Raw genomic sequence first — 18211 nt, 5'->3', positions numbered from 1 at the left:
AATATTGGCTGTTCTGGGGGATGTGAGTTGCTGCTTGTGTGCAGACAATGATGCTCTGTCGCTGTGGGAGCAAGTCTCAGCCAAAATGCCAAGTTACCAGACTACCGTCATCATGTGAAAAGTTCACGTTATTGCTGCCACTGCCACGCAAACCAAGAGCTTTATGCGCTGTGGATCTTTGATGAGTAGACACTGTATATGACTGTAGCAGAGGCCTGGGAAGATCCAAACACAAAACATCTGAAGGTTGTGCCAATTTTGAGTGGTAACGTAAGGCCAAAATCTAACATGACGTCCTGAACCTCCTGTGAGATTGATGTTCAGACGTATTGAGAAAGCTCAACTGCTGCTGTGGAGCCTGTGTTAAGGTAGTGCTGCCAGCAAGTCATACCTCTCTGTTGATCCCTTATCTGGTACTGCCCTCTTTCAGGTCCAGCGATAGGCCTATGACCAGAGGGCTAATACTGCTGGAGTTGCTATTGACCATACTATTTGACAGCTGAAATTCAATCTAATGCAGCATAAGCACTAAAAGATCAAATCTCCAAAGTGCTCAACAAAATTTTGAAATGTGGAAAGCAATTTCTCAGCAAATGTACTGTGAAGAAACCCTTTCCTACTCAGCGTCAAGGACGCAGCTTTGGGTACTGAATATTGATCATCAAACTTCCTTTGAGGTCAGCTCAACCTTTTCAAATGTCACCATATACTCACTTACTTTCACTGTCTTCTACAATTCCACCAATACCACTCAGTGCTAACTTGGCAGCACCTGGTTTAACTCTTCCACTGTCTTTGTATCATCTGATATCCAGTCTTAGATAAGGAACAATGTCATTCAGTCAGACATTGGAGAGAGAAGCTATCGCATTTTGCAAATTCTTTAACACTGCCATGATGCCATCTCCTTGCCCAGACATTGGAAATTACTAGTTGTGCACAGACTATAATTATGAAAATAGAATGCTGAACTACATAAATTGTGAACCAAATGTAAAATGTAAAGCTTTTCGCTGCTGTTACCTGAAGTGCCTCAGTTTCATTTTCAGTGGCAGATGCATGATATGAAAGGACCTGAAAGAACCAAAGACATTTGTAACAATTTACGATTTCCTCTATACAGCACCGATACTTATTGCTTGAAATTACTCTGGTTCTTATAAAGTTCATACCTCCAGAAATGATGCTAAACTGACAGATTTCCCTGCATGATATTTGAAGAAAAACAAACGGTGCCTGCAATAATTGTTGCAACACCAAACCTTAAATTTTCGATTCAATAACAACAGATCGCTTAGAAATACTTTTCTACAATGTACAATTATAAAATGACACCAAAGGGGAAATCCATACCGTCCTGCATCATTATTTGGAAGGTTTCACTGTTGGCTACAATTCTGTCTAAACACACTAAAATCCTCTGGGGGCCATATCTAAATACTGTTATGGAGAATGTCTGCAGTTTATTCGGTAACAGCGATTCACACAGGTCATGGGCTGACAATTAAAAAAATCATGGGAGGATAGAATTTCATAGAGTTTACTGTAGAGATGAACAGGTCATTTGACCCAGAGATAGTAGGAACTGCAGATACTGGAGAATCCGAGATAACAATGTGTGGAGCTAGATGGACGCAGCAGGCGAAGTAGCATCAGAGGAACAGGAAGGCTGATGTTTTGGGCCTAGACCCTTCTTCAGAAATTGACCCAACTGATCTGTATTTATGCTTGATATGAGATTCTCTCCTCTCTATTTCATCTAGCCCTGTTAAAATATTCTTCTGTTTCTTTTTCCTCTTGCAGCTATCTAACTTTCCTTTAAATGCATCAATGGTATCTGCATCAATGATTCTTTCATTAGTAAATTCCCTATTTTAACTGCTGTCTGAATAAAGTATTTTTTCCTTATGAGTTAGCCACTTACCACTAGAAAACGGATCAGAAATGACTTATTCAGCATATTAAGAAGGCTAGAGTTCAAATTCATTTTGAAAAATAATGTTGGAAACTTTTGAGGATTAAGAACCCCAGCATGTAGGCATGTTCTGAGGAAGGGTCACCAAACCCAAAATGTTAACACTGACTTTTTCCTTCACAGATGCTGCCAGACTTGCTGAGCTTTTCCAGCAGCTTCTGTTGTTGTTCATGACGGTAGACGAATTGCTTTACTGACTAGATTTGCAGACATCCAAGTTTCAGGTGGGAATCTAGCATTCACAGTGTGTTGTTGGTCAAATTCTACAAGGGGTAAACTTGAGAGTTCAGGGGTTCATTGTGGACGTGGCAGACAGAATGGGTTAGATAGGTTCCAGCCAGCCGGCAGCTTTGAATCATTCAGCTGTGGAAAACTACAAGCAGTGTGCTAAGAGCACATAACTGATGGCTTCTGTGAGAGCCAAAAGGTTATTAAAGTAGCTGTTGCTTGATAGCACTGTTGATGACACCTTCCATCACTTTACCGATGCTCGAGAATAGTCTGATGGGGCAGTTTTTTGGCCAAATTAGATTTGTCCTGCTTGATATGTATGGGACATAGCAGGGCAATTTTCTAAATTGTTGGTTAGGTGCCAGTGTTGATCACTGATAATTGTAAAATATCCAGCAGCGTCTGTAACTCCTCTGATGCATAAGTAGCTCACATTCAGAAAGATCTGGACAAAATTCTGGCTTGCACTGACAAGTGGCAACTAAAATTCATGCCTCACAAGTGCCAGGGAATGACAATCTCCAAAAAGACAGAATCCAACCATCTTTCCTTCCAGTTCAATGGCATAACGATTGCTAAATCTCCCACTGTCAACAACCTGGATGTTACCATTGACCAGAAACTGAACTCGGCCAGCCATATGAATACTGAGTGCATCAGAGCAGGTCAGACATTAGACATTATGCAGTATGTTACCGATCTCATTTCCCAAAAGCCTATCCACCATCATCATGGCACAAGTCAGGAGAGTGATGGAATACTCTCCATCTGCCTGACTGTTGCAGCCCCATCAACAATCAAGAAGCTTGACACCATCCAGGACCAAACATTCTAATTGACTGACACCTCATTTGCAATCTTCAACATTCACTGTCTTCAGTCCTGACACGCCGTGGCAGCAATATGCATCATCTACTACATTGCAATAATTCAAAGTTCCTCTGATGTGTGATTTGCAAACATGTGATTTCTACCTTCAGAAAGGACAAGGGCAGTGGATAGACGGGAACACTACCAGTTGTAAGTTGCTACTCACTATCCTTCCTACTCACACCACTCCTTCACATTTGCTGGATCTGTCCCTACACCCCAAGGACTGCGGTGATCGAGGAAGGCAGCTCACCACCGCCTTCTCCAGGGCAGTTAAGGATTGGCAATAAGTGTTGCCAAGCCAACAATTTGCACATTCCATGAACAATTTTCAAAATGCATGCCTGATTTTACAATTTCAATGGGTCTCTTATGGATCAAATGGCTCTCAAAAGTTCGCCTATTTTCCTGGAACAGGATCCAAAGTGAGACAGTATCTCTGCAAAAGGATTCCCTGTCTATCCAAAAGAAATGATCTAAGAACGGATTCTCTCTTAACCTGGTCTAATCTCAACATCCTAGATCCAGGGACTGCAAAATCTGATGTTATTGAAGTTTTTTGATCTTTTAAATTGTTGGGATCCATGCATGCACAAATTAGGGACTGCACTAATATTGCTTCCATGAAAATGAGTTGTAGTATCCAGGGACAGAAACTAGCCGCAAAAGAGAGAGTCACTATTACAGCTAAAATCTGAACTTCAGGTTTCCCATGTGCAGCATGCAGAAACTAGTAGCTAACTTTGGCCTCACACCTTTGGTAACATAGTTAATTCTCCATGAACTACTCAACTACAAAGGACTGGGGAGAGGATGGTCAGGTGGCAAGGCATGCTAGTCTGTCAATCTGGAATTTCGACCTGTGGTGAAAATTACAAGCTACTCTTGTTCATCACTTACCTCCAGTGTCACAATCTGTTTTGCCATGGCCATTTCAACAGTTTCATACATCTGAGTGTTCTGTATGCCCAAGCCACAAAAAATGGCGAATGCTTCCAGAAACTGCTCATCATTTTTATTAAAGGCACTGATTTTGTCAACGGCTTCACCAATTTTGTTCATCAACTGGCAGACACCTGAAATGCATAAATAATGTACTGTAACCAATTAAAAGAAGAACTGATGGAAGATTTTACTGTTAGATCAGCTTTTGCAGGTAAATACGATAAAGTCCATCAGCTAATACATGGACTGGAGTAACACATTGATAAATTAACGTAGTGTCATAAACAGTGTTTGCACATTATTACCGACATCAGATTAACATATGCTACTGCTATGACAGCTGCTTCTAATTGGTTTAATCTGCATGAGTGACAAAAGTGAACTTTATGTAGCTCTATTCCTGGTAGTTTTCATTTCATACCATTTGGTGTCGTTTGAGGACAGATTCAAGATTTCAATCATGGAATTTTAAGATTTGAATTGCTGTGGTGGAGAATTGTTAATTGCCAGTTTACTTTCTCTGACCCATGATGTGAGCAACTCATAGCAGAAAATTGAGTGGACATGTTGGGTATCCTTTTGCCTGCCTGGTTCAATCTTTTGTAATCACAATAAAAGCTCTGACACAATCTGTGATGGTTCTCCTCGGCCATATCAGTTGAGGATCAGTCACTTAAAGAAATGGTGTCACAAAGCGATATTCATGATTCCAGGAAAATAAAACAAAGATGCTGGAGATCTGAATTACACTAAAACAGAAATTATTGGAGAAACTTAGTATATCCATGGTGGGAGAAAATCAGACTTAACATTTGAGCCCAGTGATGATGCTACTAGATCTGCTGGGTTTCTCCAGCACTTTCTATTTTGTTGCATTTCACAATTCCACTGTCAGCTATCTTATAATGATGCAAAGTTAAAACAGAACAACAAATCCGATATAACTATTTCAGATTACTACAGTACCATGCCTACCACTAGTGATATTTTAACCTTCCCTTTGGCTGTTTCTTACATTAGTTTTACCTAAAGACTTGATTGCTGTGATGTCAACAGCTATTCGACTTTATAATTGGGATTGTTTCAGTCTAACTTGCCTGGTGGGAAAATAATACCTAAGAGCACTGTCTACAGTTTTGGTCATCATATTTAAAAAAAAAGATGTACTGGCATTGGAAGCAGATCAAAAGAAATTCATTAGGATGATTCCTTGGATGAAGGGTTTGACTTTTCAAGAATGGTTAAACAGGATAGGCCTTTATTCATAAGAGTTTAGAAAATTAAGGGGTTATCTTATTGAAAAAAACATGATTCTGAGAGGTTTGACAGAGTAGATGTAAAGGAATTTGTTCTCCCAGACAGTCATGAATGTTTGGAATTCTGTAACCCAGAGAGTTGGGGAGACTAGATCACTGAAAGTATTTAAAAAGGGGGATAGGTTTTTGACATGCCAGGGAACTGGTAGTTATGCTGAATCGGCACAAAATAGCAAATTTGGCTTGAAGCAGATCAGCCCTGATCATTTTGATGAGCGGGGAAGGTTTGACGTGCAGAGTGGCCTACCCCTGCTCCTATTTCCGAGAGAGAATCTTCTCAGCTGGTGTTGAATACTGTCTCCTCAATTCCATCTCCTTTTCAAAAACTGAACTCTTTAGCTTGTTTGTATTTTCCATGTCTGCTGAAGTTATATTTTCAGGTTTGGTAGTTGCAGGTGAGCTTTCATCTCAACAGATGAAGGTTCTCATTAAAAAAATCAAATAAGACCTGAGGATCTTTACATATTTCCCGTGGAGTCTAGTCCAACGGTTTCATTGTCCTTGTGAATCTATTAACTTCAACTCAGACTGTCATGAGCTGGTTAACCTGGGTCAGTGCAGTTCAGATGATCTCTGTGGCTATTTTATGTTTGCATTTTGGTCCATTTTCAAAACTGTTTCTGTCCCTGAACATCCCAGGTATCAAAATCAGCCAACGGAATTCAAAGAGCAATACTCCAATTGTGTATTTTGTTGGCAGCATGGAGATTCTTACAGATCATACAGATTGGCCGAGGTGAACAGAAGGTGGCAGCCTTAAGCTGCATTTTCAGAGTTGTCCATCGGATGAACATTCATGAAATGCTTTAACACATTAGGTAGAATTTTTTGACTTATATCTGACTAGAATGGCAGCATAAATATGCAGGTTGGGAACCTATTGTACTAATTGATGACCTCTGCCAATTCCTTCACATTATTATCCTCCAACTTTGTGAATGCTGGGCACTTTCCACCTGCCTTTAGTGCCAGCTTTCTATTGCAAAGGTTGCAAGAGACTGCAACAATCCTGGACACACTTGCTGGAGCTGGGAGGGTCCAAATCTATCAATGCAGTAGAATCCCAACTTGAACTGATCATTTGTTCAATTGTTGTGTTGTGGCTCCAGTTGTACCTGTCCCTTTCTTTTGTGGGAGTTTCTTCACTGAGGTCAGCAGCGTAGTGTTGAATGGGCATTCCTTATCTACCAGAAGCCAATCACTGAGACTGTTCAATGGAGAAAAGACCTACAGAAGTTGAGATGGCTGTAGGGTGGAAAATATATGGCACTCCTTGCGTAGCTGGCACAGACTTGCACTATGTTCATGCAGTGGTCACAGACCAGCTGCTCATCAAGACAATGGAAGCTCTTCTGAGTTACAAATGGCTGGTCTAATAGCATCTTAACTGACACGAGTGCAATCAATCATCCCGGGAAGTGTGAAAATCCTGCGACTAATACAAAGCTACCAGCCCTCTAGGGTTTGACTGACTTCATTTATGTCAACGTGAATATAGCTGGAGGTCTTGGCAAAGAGGTAATCAGAGACACACTGTTGGTAACATGTAGCAGCATACAACAGAATGTCATCGGTTCATACCAAGAAGGATCAGATGGGTAGAATGGTAATCCCCTTAAAGTCCATCAGCAATGAGTGGTCACACACATCTTGAATGGAAGAATGCTTCCCATGTGCAACACTAAGAGTTCCTCAAGGCGCAGCCCTGTTCATTCCTTGGAGCTGCACATGTTTGTGGGGAAGGCGGCCGCTGCTGTCAGAAATGATGTCCTTGTCACTGTGGTTATTGGGTTGAACTAAGCCGGAGCCATGCTTCAATAGAACACATAGTACCATGTTACAGGCAAGTTGTAAGCTGCTGACATTGATCGTCATAGGCAATTAAAAGCTACTAAAGTTGCTGCTTCCCAAATAGTCAGCAAATTCAGGTTGAAAGAATTGTGTCAGCACCTTTCACTCCAGCTATCTGCATAATTACTTATTTCAGTCTTTATACTGTTGCAGGCAGGTCAGTTTCAGTCAACAATGACTCCTTTAATCTGGTGACATTCAGACACACCATGGAACCTAACCTGAGAAAGTCAGAACGTGCAGTCAAGGAAACTGTTAATTGACTTAATGGCTTTCCCACCATGTCAATGGGATTTCCCTCTGGCCTCAAAGACCGTTATGGAGAAAGCAACAACAGAAAGAAATGACGATGAAAATCCATCCAGGAGTCAATTTTAGGGAATTAAATCTCTGCACACAAATGTGCTTCCCTGCATTCCTTTGTAATGAGAGGAAAATTCCCCTCATTATTTGCTAGATTTTGAAGTGATGCTGGTGAACACTTCTGCGGCTACTTGGAGCTACTCTGCGAGAAAATCTACCCTTATGGGATCTCATGACTCATCAGTCTTGTGCTCTCCTCATTAATCCATTTCAGCTCAACTGCAACTTGGCTGTGACATCTGTGGAACTATATTTGGGTAAAACTTCTGTCCTACTGCCCTTCACATTTTTTTGTCACTTGTGCCCATCAGATTTTTACAAGTCAAATACAATTTGTTAGCGTAATACTTTGAAATATAACAGACATTTTCAAATGCTCGTGGACAAATGTCTTATTATATAGATTGTATTTAAGTTGGTAATATAAATACAGTTAATGCTTATTAAACGTAAAAAGTGAAAATATAACGACTGAAGAACTATACACTTATCTTCAATTTACAATCATAAGTGATTCACAGCTTGTCTAATAAATACTTTTTTTTTCAATTCTAAATAAATTATAAAACTAACATACTATACAAAAATGAACACTTATATAAGTGGTAACATTGTATTCATTATATAGAAAATATGAAACAGAAGCAGAAATACACCATAATGGCCCTTGAGCCTGCTCCATTATTCTATATGAGTGAGACTGATCATCTGCCATAAACCTCAGTTTGCTGCTCATTACTCATATATCTTGTTTCCCCAAAAGACCAAGAACCTATCTCAGCCTTAAGTATACTTAACATTGGAGTATCCACAGATGTCTAGATTAGAAAGTTCCAAAGATCAATAGAACATTAAGACAAGAAATTTCTCCCCAAAATGATTTTCTCTGAATGGGCCAGGAGGTATTCACACAGTTAGCTATTGTAAGTGGCAAGTCACCACAAAGTCGTCCAATCCTAAAGGACTGGATGGTGGCTGTTGCAGGTAAGGAAAACAAAACACCTTTTTCTTGAGGTGTCAACTTTAAAGCATCAAAAATAATAAAAAAGTTTCCTGCTGCCAGGTCGCCATTGTATGGGGTTGGGGGGACAGGGTTGGGGGCGGTGGTGCGCAACATCTATAGGCAGTTGGACTGTTTCTGAATTTTCAGAGGAGCCCACAAAGCTTTAAATGGTTTTTCACTTGTGTTAATTGGCCAACCATGGCTGTAGGCAGTTAGTTCTTCCAGCCACAATCCCACCTCCTGGAAAATAGACTCAGGAATGGGACGGTGTCTCATAGGCAGGCAGTGCAAATGACATACCTGGCTGCCTCCTTTTATTTCAGTGGAAATGTTCTGCCCATTAATAAACAAGTCAGGTAGCTCATTTGGGGAGCAACCCTGCTGTATTTTCTATTTTACAGACACATTTTCATTTCTCTGTCTACTGTCCTATTTTGTTAATGGCGTAAATTCCCAGAGTACTGAGAAATTAATGCAAACAATGCCTGTTTGTCTGGCTATCTAACCTTTCGAAACACACATTCTATTCTTGGAACAATCATTCACACTTCCCTCATGAAAACATGAAGTGGTATTAATTGGAGCTCCACTCGTTGACTAGAGTGATGTGTTAAACTCATCAAGAACATTTCTTCATTTGTCTCCTCCACAAGTTTGTTATCCTTGCAAGTAAACTAATTAATTCTTCCTACAAAGTACAGTTTATGCAAATTTTAAAAAACTAGTAGCGACTAGTCACTTAAAGAGAGAGGCGTCAAATTTATCTCTTCAATGATTCCCATTTGAAAACTTATTTATAGAAATACTGCCGATACTAAGACAACAAATTGGTCAGTTCAGAAGGGAAGAGCTTTCTTTGAACAGGCAAACTTCTATGGATTAAAAAAGATTTATTAACTCATGCCTTTTCAATAATTTATGCAATCTAAGAAAATTAGTACACTAGAAAGCAGACAGTCAAAAACTTTCATCCTTTTTATTGCAGTTTGTTATGACTTTAATGAATGAAGTGAATCATCTGAAGAATTGCTCATGAAAAGTACTGACATGCAGACAAATCCCACACATACAACCAGCACAAACGTACATTAAAATGTTCAGAGAAGCTCCAGTACCTATCACTTTATTCTTCTTTCCATTTTTAATTGGGGTGCAGAGCAAGCTTTTTATTTGTTTGTTTGTACTTTCTGCATTTTCACTCTATCAAGCAAATAAAAATAGGGTTAAAAGCTACTGGGAATATCCAAATATCACCAAATGATAAAGTCCTTGGATTAAATCAGCTGTAATTTGTTGGCATTATTTAAGACCCACTTACTGTCCATGTAAACCGTGCATCCTTGCTAACATCTGGAATATTCAAAGTTTCCATGGTGCTTTTTGTGTACTTTGCAAAAATGTAGTTGATTTTATTTGTATCATAACTCCTGTTAAAAAGAAACACATATATATGAACGTGAGATAGTAGGAACTGCAGATGCTGGAGAATCTGAGATAACAAGGTGTGGAGCTGGATGAACACAGCAGGTCAAGCAGCCAAAACTTCGGCTTTCCTGCTCCTCTGATGCTGCTTGACCTGCTGTGTCCATCCAGCTCTACACCTTGTCATCCCTATAAATGAACATGTCCAGGTTTTAACAAAATTCTTGCCCACTTTTTGGAGATACCTCGAAAATTAATATTGGCTTTGCTATGAAATGTTAAATTTTGTTTTCTCTTATTTGCAAAATGTTTTGTCAGTTTAATTAAATCAACTTAAACTAAGTGATATTAGTATTTTACATCCATTTGATGACTCGCAATCAGGCTCAAAGTTGATTTGTTTTTAAAACTGTGCATTTTAAATATATTTTTCAAAAAAGTTTTGTCATCTCAAAGGAGTTATACTTAGGTGGAAAAGTGCACCATAACTCGAACATCAATTTGTGAAAAATTTATGGCGCTGTCAAAGCAATTGAAATTAATCTTGACTTTGAGTGGTTATGGAAAGTAGGCAGAGTCGGACTTGCTGCCTGTAAAATGAAAATCAGGGTCCTTATATGAGCAGCTAATATGACATTGCTTGTTTTACACAATCATATATTTAAATTGACTTCACTGGATCTCCATGGGAGGTTGCCACATGTTTCTCTAATACCAGAATGATAAGATATCATAACATTTAAACAATGGTTATGGAGGTTAAACATACCCATGTTTGTTTTAAAGAGAAATAGATTCCCCATGTATTAGCCTCTTCTTTTGATGATCTGAAGTTAGCATGAAGTACTAAATTCAAATAGAAAAGTAAGCCTTTCCACCATATTTTTATTAAATGCATATTTAGATTTAAATGGTGATTTGCCATGACATAATGCATGGAGAACTAAACCAAATACAGTCAGCATTTTCTTGCCTAAGACTTGTCCCAGATTGTTTCTTTGACCTTTTTCACCGCAGTTTTCATGCTGAACAATGGCCACTTATATTTGCACAATGTTCAGCATCACTCATGGCTCCTCAGCCATTGAAGCAGCCCATGTGCAGCAAGATTTGGAGAACATCCATGCTTGGGCTCATTAGTGAGAAGTAACATTCGCATGGTACAAGCACCGGGCAATCTGCAGCTCCAGCAAGAGAGAATGTCACCAACTCCTCTTTACATTTAATGGCATTATAACAGCTTAATCCCATACTATCAGCAACCTTGTGGTTACCAATGACCAGAAACTGAACTGAACCAGCCTGATTCAGTAAAATGAGTTAGCTCATGGTGAGAGCAGATAGAAGTATTCCCATTCTTCCAAAGGCAAATCTACCCGAAGTAAAGTCCAGATTTAATAATGTAGTTTGAAGCCGTAGGAAGGTGAAAGCACATAACAAAAATGCACTCTGTTGCAGATATAAAGATAACAGAATGGAAGAGATATTTGTTATTGTTAGCTATGCAAAATATGTTCGGTTGCAATGTTCGTTACATGCTTTATGACATTTCAAAATTTACATGAATCCTCCCAGCAGTGTTGTGCTCATTTTTGTTTGTTCTCAGCTAAGTTACAGAGTGGGATTTGGAGGCTTTAAGGGTAAAAATGATGTATTGGTGTGGATTTTCCTAATGGAAGTGGTATTTCTGGGGTTAGAATCAGAATTGACCTGAAATTTGGCCAGTTGCAGTTTTCATGGGGTAATCGCTCAATTGGGATGCAAGTAGATTTCCCACCAAGTTAACCAAGTGGAGGCAGGAATAGAATCAGATTGCAGACAACCTATAGCAGCCATCACTGATTGCCTGTGCTTGCCTTAACAGAGGGAGCTTGTACATAGCAGGCACAGGGAAGACTGGTCCTCAAGAGTGCAAGGGAGAGAAGGGAGGTTCCTCTTTCCAGAAATTGACAATAGGATGCCTCCTTGTCATGCAACAAGAATATTCTTGGTCTCGTCCTCAGCCTTAGGATTTTGGAGGGCACCACCGGAACACTCCAGGGTCTGGATCTAGTACCCTCTGAGTCTGCAATGCTGTCATTATTATGACTTTGATGATTTTTGTTTGGTATGGTGAAGATGATATCTATCACCTCGGTTGTTACACTGATACGCAGCCATTGTGTGACACAACAGGTCAGTAGTTGACAAGCACAGAGAAATCTGTAATCATGTATCTGGAGACCTGCATCTTCTTCATAACTGGTTCCAGTCGTGTACAAGTGCCTTCACCTCTACCAGTAGATCTTGCACTCGAGGTAGTATACCTTTCTCCTTTGATTCCCTTGTCCCTTTCTTCTGGCTTTCTGATGCCTGTTGCTTTGCCATTTCAGTGTTGGCTTCTACTTCTCATTTCCAATAACCTCAATCCATGAGGCTTCAGCACCAATTTCCAGCTGCTTTGCCCCTGTTGAGGTCCAAACAGCTGTACCCACCTGCTCCAATGCCCACATGGTGCTAAGTGATGTCAGGACGCCTGAACTGACATCATTATTAAGTCTGACTCCTCTGCTGACCTACAATGGACCTTTAATTACAAAGGAATAAGCCCTTTAAACTTTAAAAACCATTTTTATTTATCTTTTAAACACTTCCCCCTTCCAAGATTCACATTTCCATGCAGTTGGTCTTGAGACAGACAGCTGCTAAACTACAGCTGCATCCCTGAAAATGAAAAAAAATTCTCAGTTGGGCCCACAATCTCCTTAATAAAAGCAGATCTGGAACACCCTAGTTCTGAATTAATTGCTTGGGGGTGACGACTCAATCGCTATTTTTATCTTCTTCCCATCTCTGCTTGAACTTGAACTTTAACAGAGAAAAATCCAGCCTATTGTGTCAAACTCATATCACCAGCACTTCACAGCTAAAATGGCCTATTTGTCTCCTCAACGGATTTGCTCCAACGTTTCTTAATGATACCCAACCTTATAGAGTAGACTTTACAAACTTTCACTGCTATCATAATTCCACAAATTGAGAATCTTAAGTAGTTCTATTTGAATTGTATTTTTATTCTGACTTTCTCACAGTGTCCACGAGGCTTAGAAAATGCAATTTGCTTGATTTCATAAGATTTAGGTTGATGAAAGAATCATCAGGGAAGGTTTGAGTGGGCTGTTTAAAATATTATATAAACTGTAATGCAAAGAATGGCTTGACTCAGTGCAAATTACTCTGCCTGCTTCAAAACATGTCAAATAACCTGTTGCAGACACTGGGAATCATCTGGCACAATAACAAAATGTTTTTATTGCTTCCTTTCGTGAGTTCCCAGAGGGTCTTTTCTGATAAAAGTAAATTAGATTGAAGCTTTAGCTATTGTTTTGATGGGATAAAAGCTGAATGCTGAGGCAAATATCATCATTCCTAATTCATTTTTCATGTGTAATGGAAGGATGATGAATGACATTGTATGTTACCTTCTCTGGAACTCTGATGGATCGCCAAGCTCGGCTGAAGTCATGTGGAAGACACTGGAAAATGAATCCTGAAAATTAAAAATAAATTCATCAGGGGATTAATTCAATTAAACAAGAAAATACGACAGGGATCTGAACTGAAGCACTAACTAACTTAATTGAATAAGGTTTACAAACTTGATCGAACGAAGCCCTAATTTTGAGGACTAAATTAACCCTGAATTCATTCCAGTTTAAATATTTGGGAGGTGACATTTCCTTTTGTTTATCCACAGGATGAGGGTGTCACTGGCTAGGCCAGCATTTATTGCTCATTCCTAATTGGTCAGAGGGCAGTTAATAATCAATCACATTGCCGTGGGTCTACAGTCGCATGTAGGCTAGCGGTTTCCTTCCCTAAAGGACATTAATGAACCATATGGGTTTTTCCACCAATTTCATGGTCATCATCAGTCTCTTGATTCTGGATCTATATTGAATTCAAATTTCACAAACTGCCACAGCAGGATTCGAACTCTGGTCCCTAAGATTAGCAGCCTAGTGATTGTGTCACTAGGCCATCACCTCCCTGTTAAAAGGGCCTGAATAGATTAATATTGAGAAATACATTAAGTACTGCTCACCATGTTGACGTCACATGGGTGCAGGTCAGGGGCAAGTTTTACATCTCAAAGAAGTAATATCCAACACAGAGGTCTCCGTCACTATCTTCATAACAATGTATTTTACTAATGAACCTAGTTGCTATCATACAATAAATTACATTTTGTTTAAGACAAACTCCTCTTCTCATTCTCGTAGCAGGTGGGTTTCCTCCATTATGCTAGACCAAGCATGCACTGAAGATCCCTATCAGGAAGAAGGATGGTGATAACAAAAATACTAGATAGATCTTAAATCATGATAAGCTGCGGTGAGGATTCATCTTACAACACAGTCTTGCTATAAACACAATGCACACATAGTAGTTGACATCATTTTACCTGACTAAATCAAATTTTTAATCCACTACTATTCAAGAATAGACTCATTATCAGGCTGGCAAATTTGTGCATTTTTAAAAAAACATTGTATGAAATTCCATTTCCTCTGCTGTTTAGTGAGGATAATATTTTGAAGACATTAATGCCTTGTTATAATAGCCAGCAAAATAATTTCTTAGAAGGTTGCTAAACCTTTTTTCTTCCAATAGAGCAGAGCGCAAGTTACTTTCCTTTGTAACAATCTGTCTTGAAAATTACTGCAAATTATGTTAGGCCTGTGTTTTAGAAAGGACAATTCCTTGATGTATAAGTAGCCATGACATGAATGTAGGGGACAGCCTCAATCACTGGTTAGCCCCAAATTCTCACTTGCTTGTTGGGTGTACAGATTATCTCAGGAGGAAGATCCCTGAACTGAAAGATTTTCCTTCTGGCAGTACTGGAAAGAGATATTAGCTGCACTTGCACCTTCTTCCTCTGGAGACTGTTGAGTGCCAAACCGAGCTGGTTGAAAGGTCCATCTTGGTGCTCTGGAGCCTATGTTCAGTTATAATTGGTGTATGAGTATGCCAGTCACTATGCTCTATGAACTGCTACTCACCAAGAAGATCTCTACAACTTCCCTCTTCAAGTATAGGACGTGATGGGGACTGCTTGATCTAACACAGCAGAGGAAAGCTACTTTTGGTCGAACTACAGGAGGTTTTTTGTGGTTAACAAGACACAGTTTGTTACATGTAGCAACTATTTATAGGTCACATTGATTTGAGAGACAATAGGCAAAACTTTACCAATTTGCTGATAAAAATGTTTTGTTGAGAGAGCTTCATGGAGACCAGTTTATCATAGCACATAGTAATATTCCTCGTGCCATCTTCTACTCTTTTACCTGTTTCATCCTCCAGAAACAGCCAGCCTGGATCCCAGGACAGTGCTGTGACCTGAAAGAAGAGACGTGTCCAGCAGGGTAGTCAGAAGGTCAATGGTCTTCTGCAATCTACAAGAGTCAGTGTCACCATCTAATCTCTGCTGTTTCACCTTCATATGGCCACCTCTCAAAACAGTTACTTTATGTTTATCTTCATATAAAAAGGCACGGAAAATATCCCTGGAACTAAAGGACTTGTTTAATTGAAGAACAAAAAGAAATTAGCACCAATAAGGAGGTCATAGAGTCAGAAAGTCGTACAACATGTAAACATACCCTTCAGTCCAACTAGTTCGTGCCGACCATGTTCCCAAGCTAAACTAGTCCCACCTGCCTGCTCGCGGCCCATATCCCTCCAAACCTGTCCCTTTCATGTACTTATCCAAATGTTTTTAAACATTGTAATTGTACTCACATCCACCAGTTCATCAAGAAGTTCATTGCACACATGAAACACACTCTGTATAAAAAAAATTGCCCCTCATGCCATTTTTAGCTGAAATGTTAGTTGGATTGATGGCTGATAAATCTCCTAGATCAGAGGAGCTCCATCACAAGTGTTGAAAGAAGCAACGTTAAAGACAGGGAATGCATTGGTGGTCATCTTTCATAATGTTATGGATTCTGGAAGGGTTCCTTCTGACTGGAAGGTGGCAAATATTAATCCATCATTTAATTAAGGAGAGGGAAAGCAGGGAACTACAGACTGATGTTGTCTGTAGTAGGGAACACATTCGAATTGATTATTAAAAGATGTGATTAATGAACGTTTAGAAATGAATGGTAAAATTGGGCAGAGTCAGCATGGATTTGGGAAAAGAAAATCATGTTTGAAAACTTGTTTGAGAATGTTATTTGTAATATAGGCAATGTAGTTTATTTGGATTTTTAATAACGTCGTAAATAGGAGGTTAGTGAATAAAATTAGAGCGCATGGAAAGGGGAGGGGGGAGTGTAGAGGAGGTGCAGAGAATAATTAGTATGGATTGAGAATTTTATCATAGAGAGAAAGCAAAATAGGAACAAATGGAGCATTTTCAGGAAGACGGTATTACAAACGGGATAGTGCAAATGTCATTGCTGGGTCTACAACTGTGCATAATCTAAATGAATAATTTGTATGTCAGGGCTAACAGTAATATCTCCAAATTTATCAATTATACCAAACTGGGTGGGCATGTAAGTGTGAGGAGGGTATAATGACGTTTCAAAATCTATCAGCCAGGCTAACTGAATGGGCTAGAGCATGGCAGATGGAATAGAATGTAATTAGGTATCAAGTTATTCACGTTGGTAGCAAAAACAGAAAGACAAGATGTTTCTTAAATGGTTGGGAAGTGAAAATGTCCAAAGGGATTGCAATGTCCATGTACAGAAGTCTCTAAAAGGTACCAGGCAAGTACAGTAAACAATTTGAAAGGGAAGCAGGATATTGGGGTTCACTTCAAGTATTCGAGTACAGAAGTAAAGATGTCTTGCTGCAGTTTTTATAGCCTTGGTGACACTTCACCGGGATTATTCAGTGCTGTTTTGGTCTCCTTACCTGAGGAAGGACATACTTGTCTCAGAGGGAGCACAACTAGATGTTCACCAGATTAAACCCTAAGGTATCGTGAATGTCTTATGATGCGATATTGGGAAACTGGGGCTGTAATCTCTCGCGTCTCAAAAAATGAGAAGACATCTTATTAAAACTTACAAAATGCCTACAGGGCATGAAACAGTGGATGTGGAAAGGATGTTTCTGCTGTCAGGAGACTCTTGAATCAGGAAAGATAATCACACGCCGTTTCAGATTGGGATGAGGAGGAATTTCTCTACTTAATTGGTGGTGAAACTTTGCAAATACCCTGCTCCAGAAGGCTGTGGAAGCTCAATCAATGAGCAGATTCTAGACCAAACATGCAAGGTTTCTGTTGACTGAGGACTTTATTAGGTATGGACATAGTGCAGGAAAGTGGCACTAAAGGGATAATCAACCATGATTCAGAATAGATCAGGCTCCTGGGCTGGATGTTCTGCGTTTTTCTGTGGCATACACTTTTTAATTCATTCAGTGGAGATCCTCACCATCTCCGTTGTTCATGCATTATCAGTAACTGCTCTTCCATCCACCTGCACAGCTGGGCTGCCAGGTCCAAGGCCTGCTGGGGTGTGCATGTCATCAAGTTTCTTAATCCCTAGGAGGGCTAGTGGTGGCCAGAAAAGAGCATGACTACTCACAGTGTGTTTCCCTGTGCTTGTTGTGATATGCCTCATAGCCAGTATGTTGGTATGTTTCACAGAACATAGAACAGTCCAGCACAGTACAGGCCCTTCGGCCCACGATGTTGTGATAACCTATTACCCTGCCAAGATCAATTTACCCTGCATACCCTACATCTTACTATCCTCCATGTGCCTATCCAAGAGTCACTTAAAAGTCTCTGAAGTATCTGACTCCACTACCACTGCCTGCAGTGCATTCCACTAGCCCACCACTCTCTGTGTAAAGAACCTACCTCTGACATCTCCCCTGTACCTTCCTCCAATCATCTTAAGATTATGTCCCCTCATAATAGCCATTTTTTCCCTGGGAAAGAGTCACTGGCTATCCACGCCATCTATGTCTCGCATCATCTTGTCTATCAAGTCACTTCTCATCCTTCTTCATTTCAATGAAAAAAGCCCTAGCTCCCTCAATCTTTTCTCATAAGACCTGCCATCCAGTCCAGGCAGCATCCTGGTAAATCTGCTCTGCACCCTTTCCAAAGCTTCCACATCCTTCTGATAATGAGGCGACCAGAACTGAACACAATATTCCAAGCGTAGTCTAACCAGAGTTTCATAGAGCTGCAGCATAACCTCACAGCTCTCAAACAAA

At 39.8% G+C, this 18211-nt stretch overlaps 1 protein-coding gene across 3 annotated transcripts in view; it reads right to left on the bottom strand.

Moving 5' to 3' along the window:
• pde5ab (phosphodiesterase 5A, cGMP-specific, b) overlaps positions 1–18211 on the bottom strand; it is a 129756-nt gene that overhangs the window by 43193 nt on the left and 68352 nt on the right. For all 3 annotated transcript variants that reach the window (XR_009445776.1, XM_059646114.1, XM_059646112.1), the window contains exons 7-11: positions 13438–13505; positions 9873–9981; positions 9670–9754; positions 3977–4152; positions 1024–1074 (exon numbers count right to left, since the gene is read on the bottom strand). Coding sequence is in view for 2 of the 3 variants with exons in the window: in XM_059646114.1 (XP_059502097.1) it covers positions 1024–1074; positions 3977–4152; positions 9670–9754; positions 9873–9981; positions 13438–13505 (489 nt within the window). In the remaining variant the exon portion in view is untranslated. The remainder of the gene's footprint in view (positions 1–1023; positions 1075–3976; positions 4153–9669; positions 9755–9872; positions 9982–13437; positions 13506–18211) is intronic.

The sequence above is a fragment of the Stegostoma tigrinum genome, chromosome 1 (assembly GCF_030684315.1).
Source record: "Stegostoma tigrinum isolate sSteTig4 chromosome 1, sSteTig4.hap1, whole genome shotgun sequence".
Taxonomy (NCBI): Eukaryota; Metazoa; Chordata; class Chondrichthyes; order Orectolobiformes; family Stegostomatidae; genus Stegostoma; species Stegostoma tigrinum.
The sequence above is the reverse complement of the archived record's forward strand: the minus strand, read 5'-3'. Positions and strand labels throughout refer to the sequence as shown.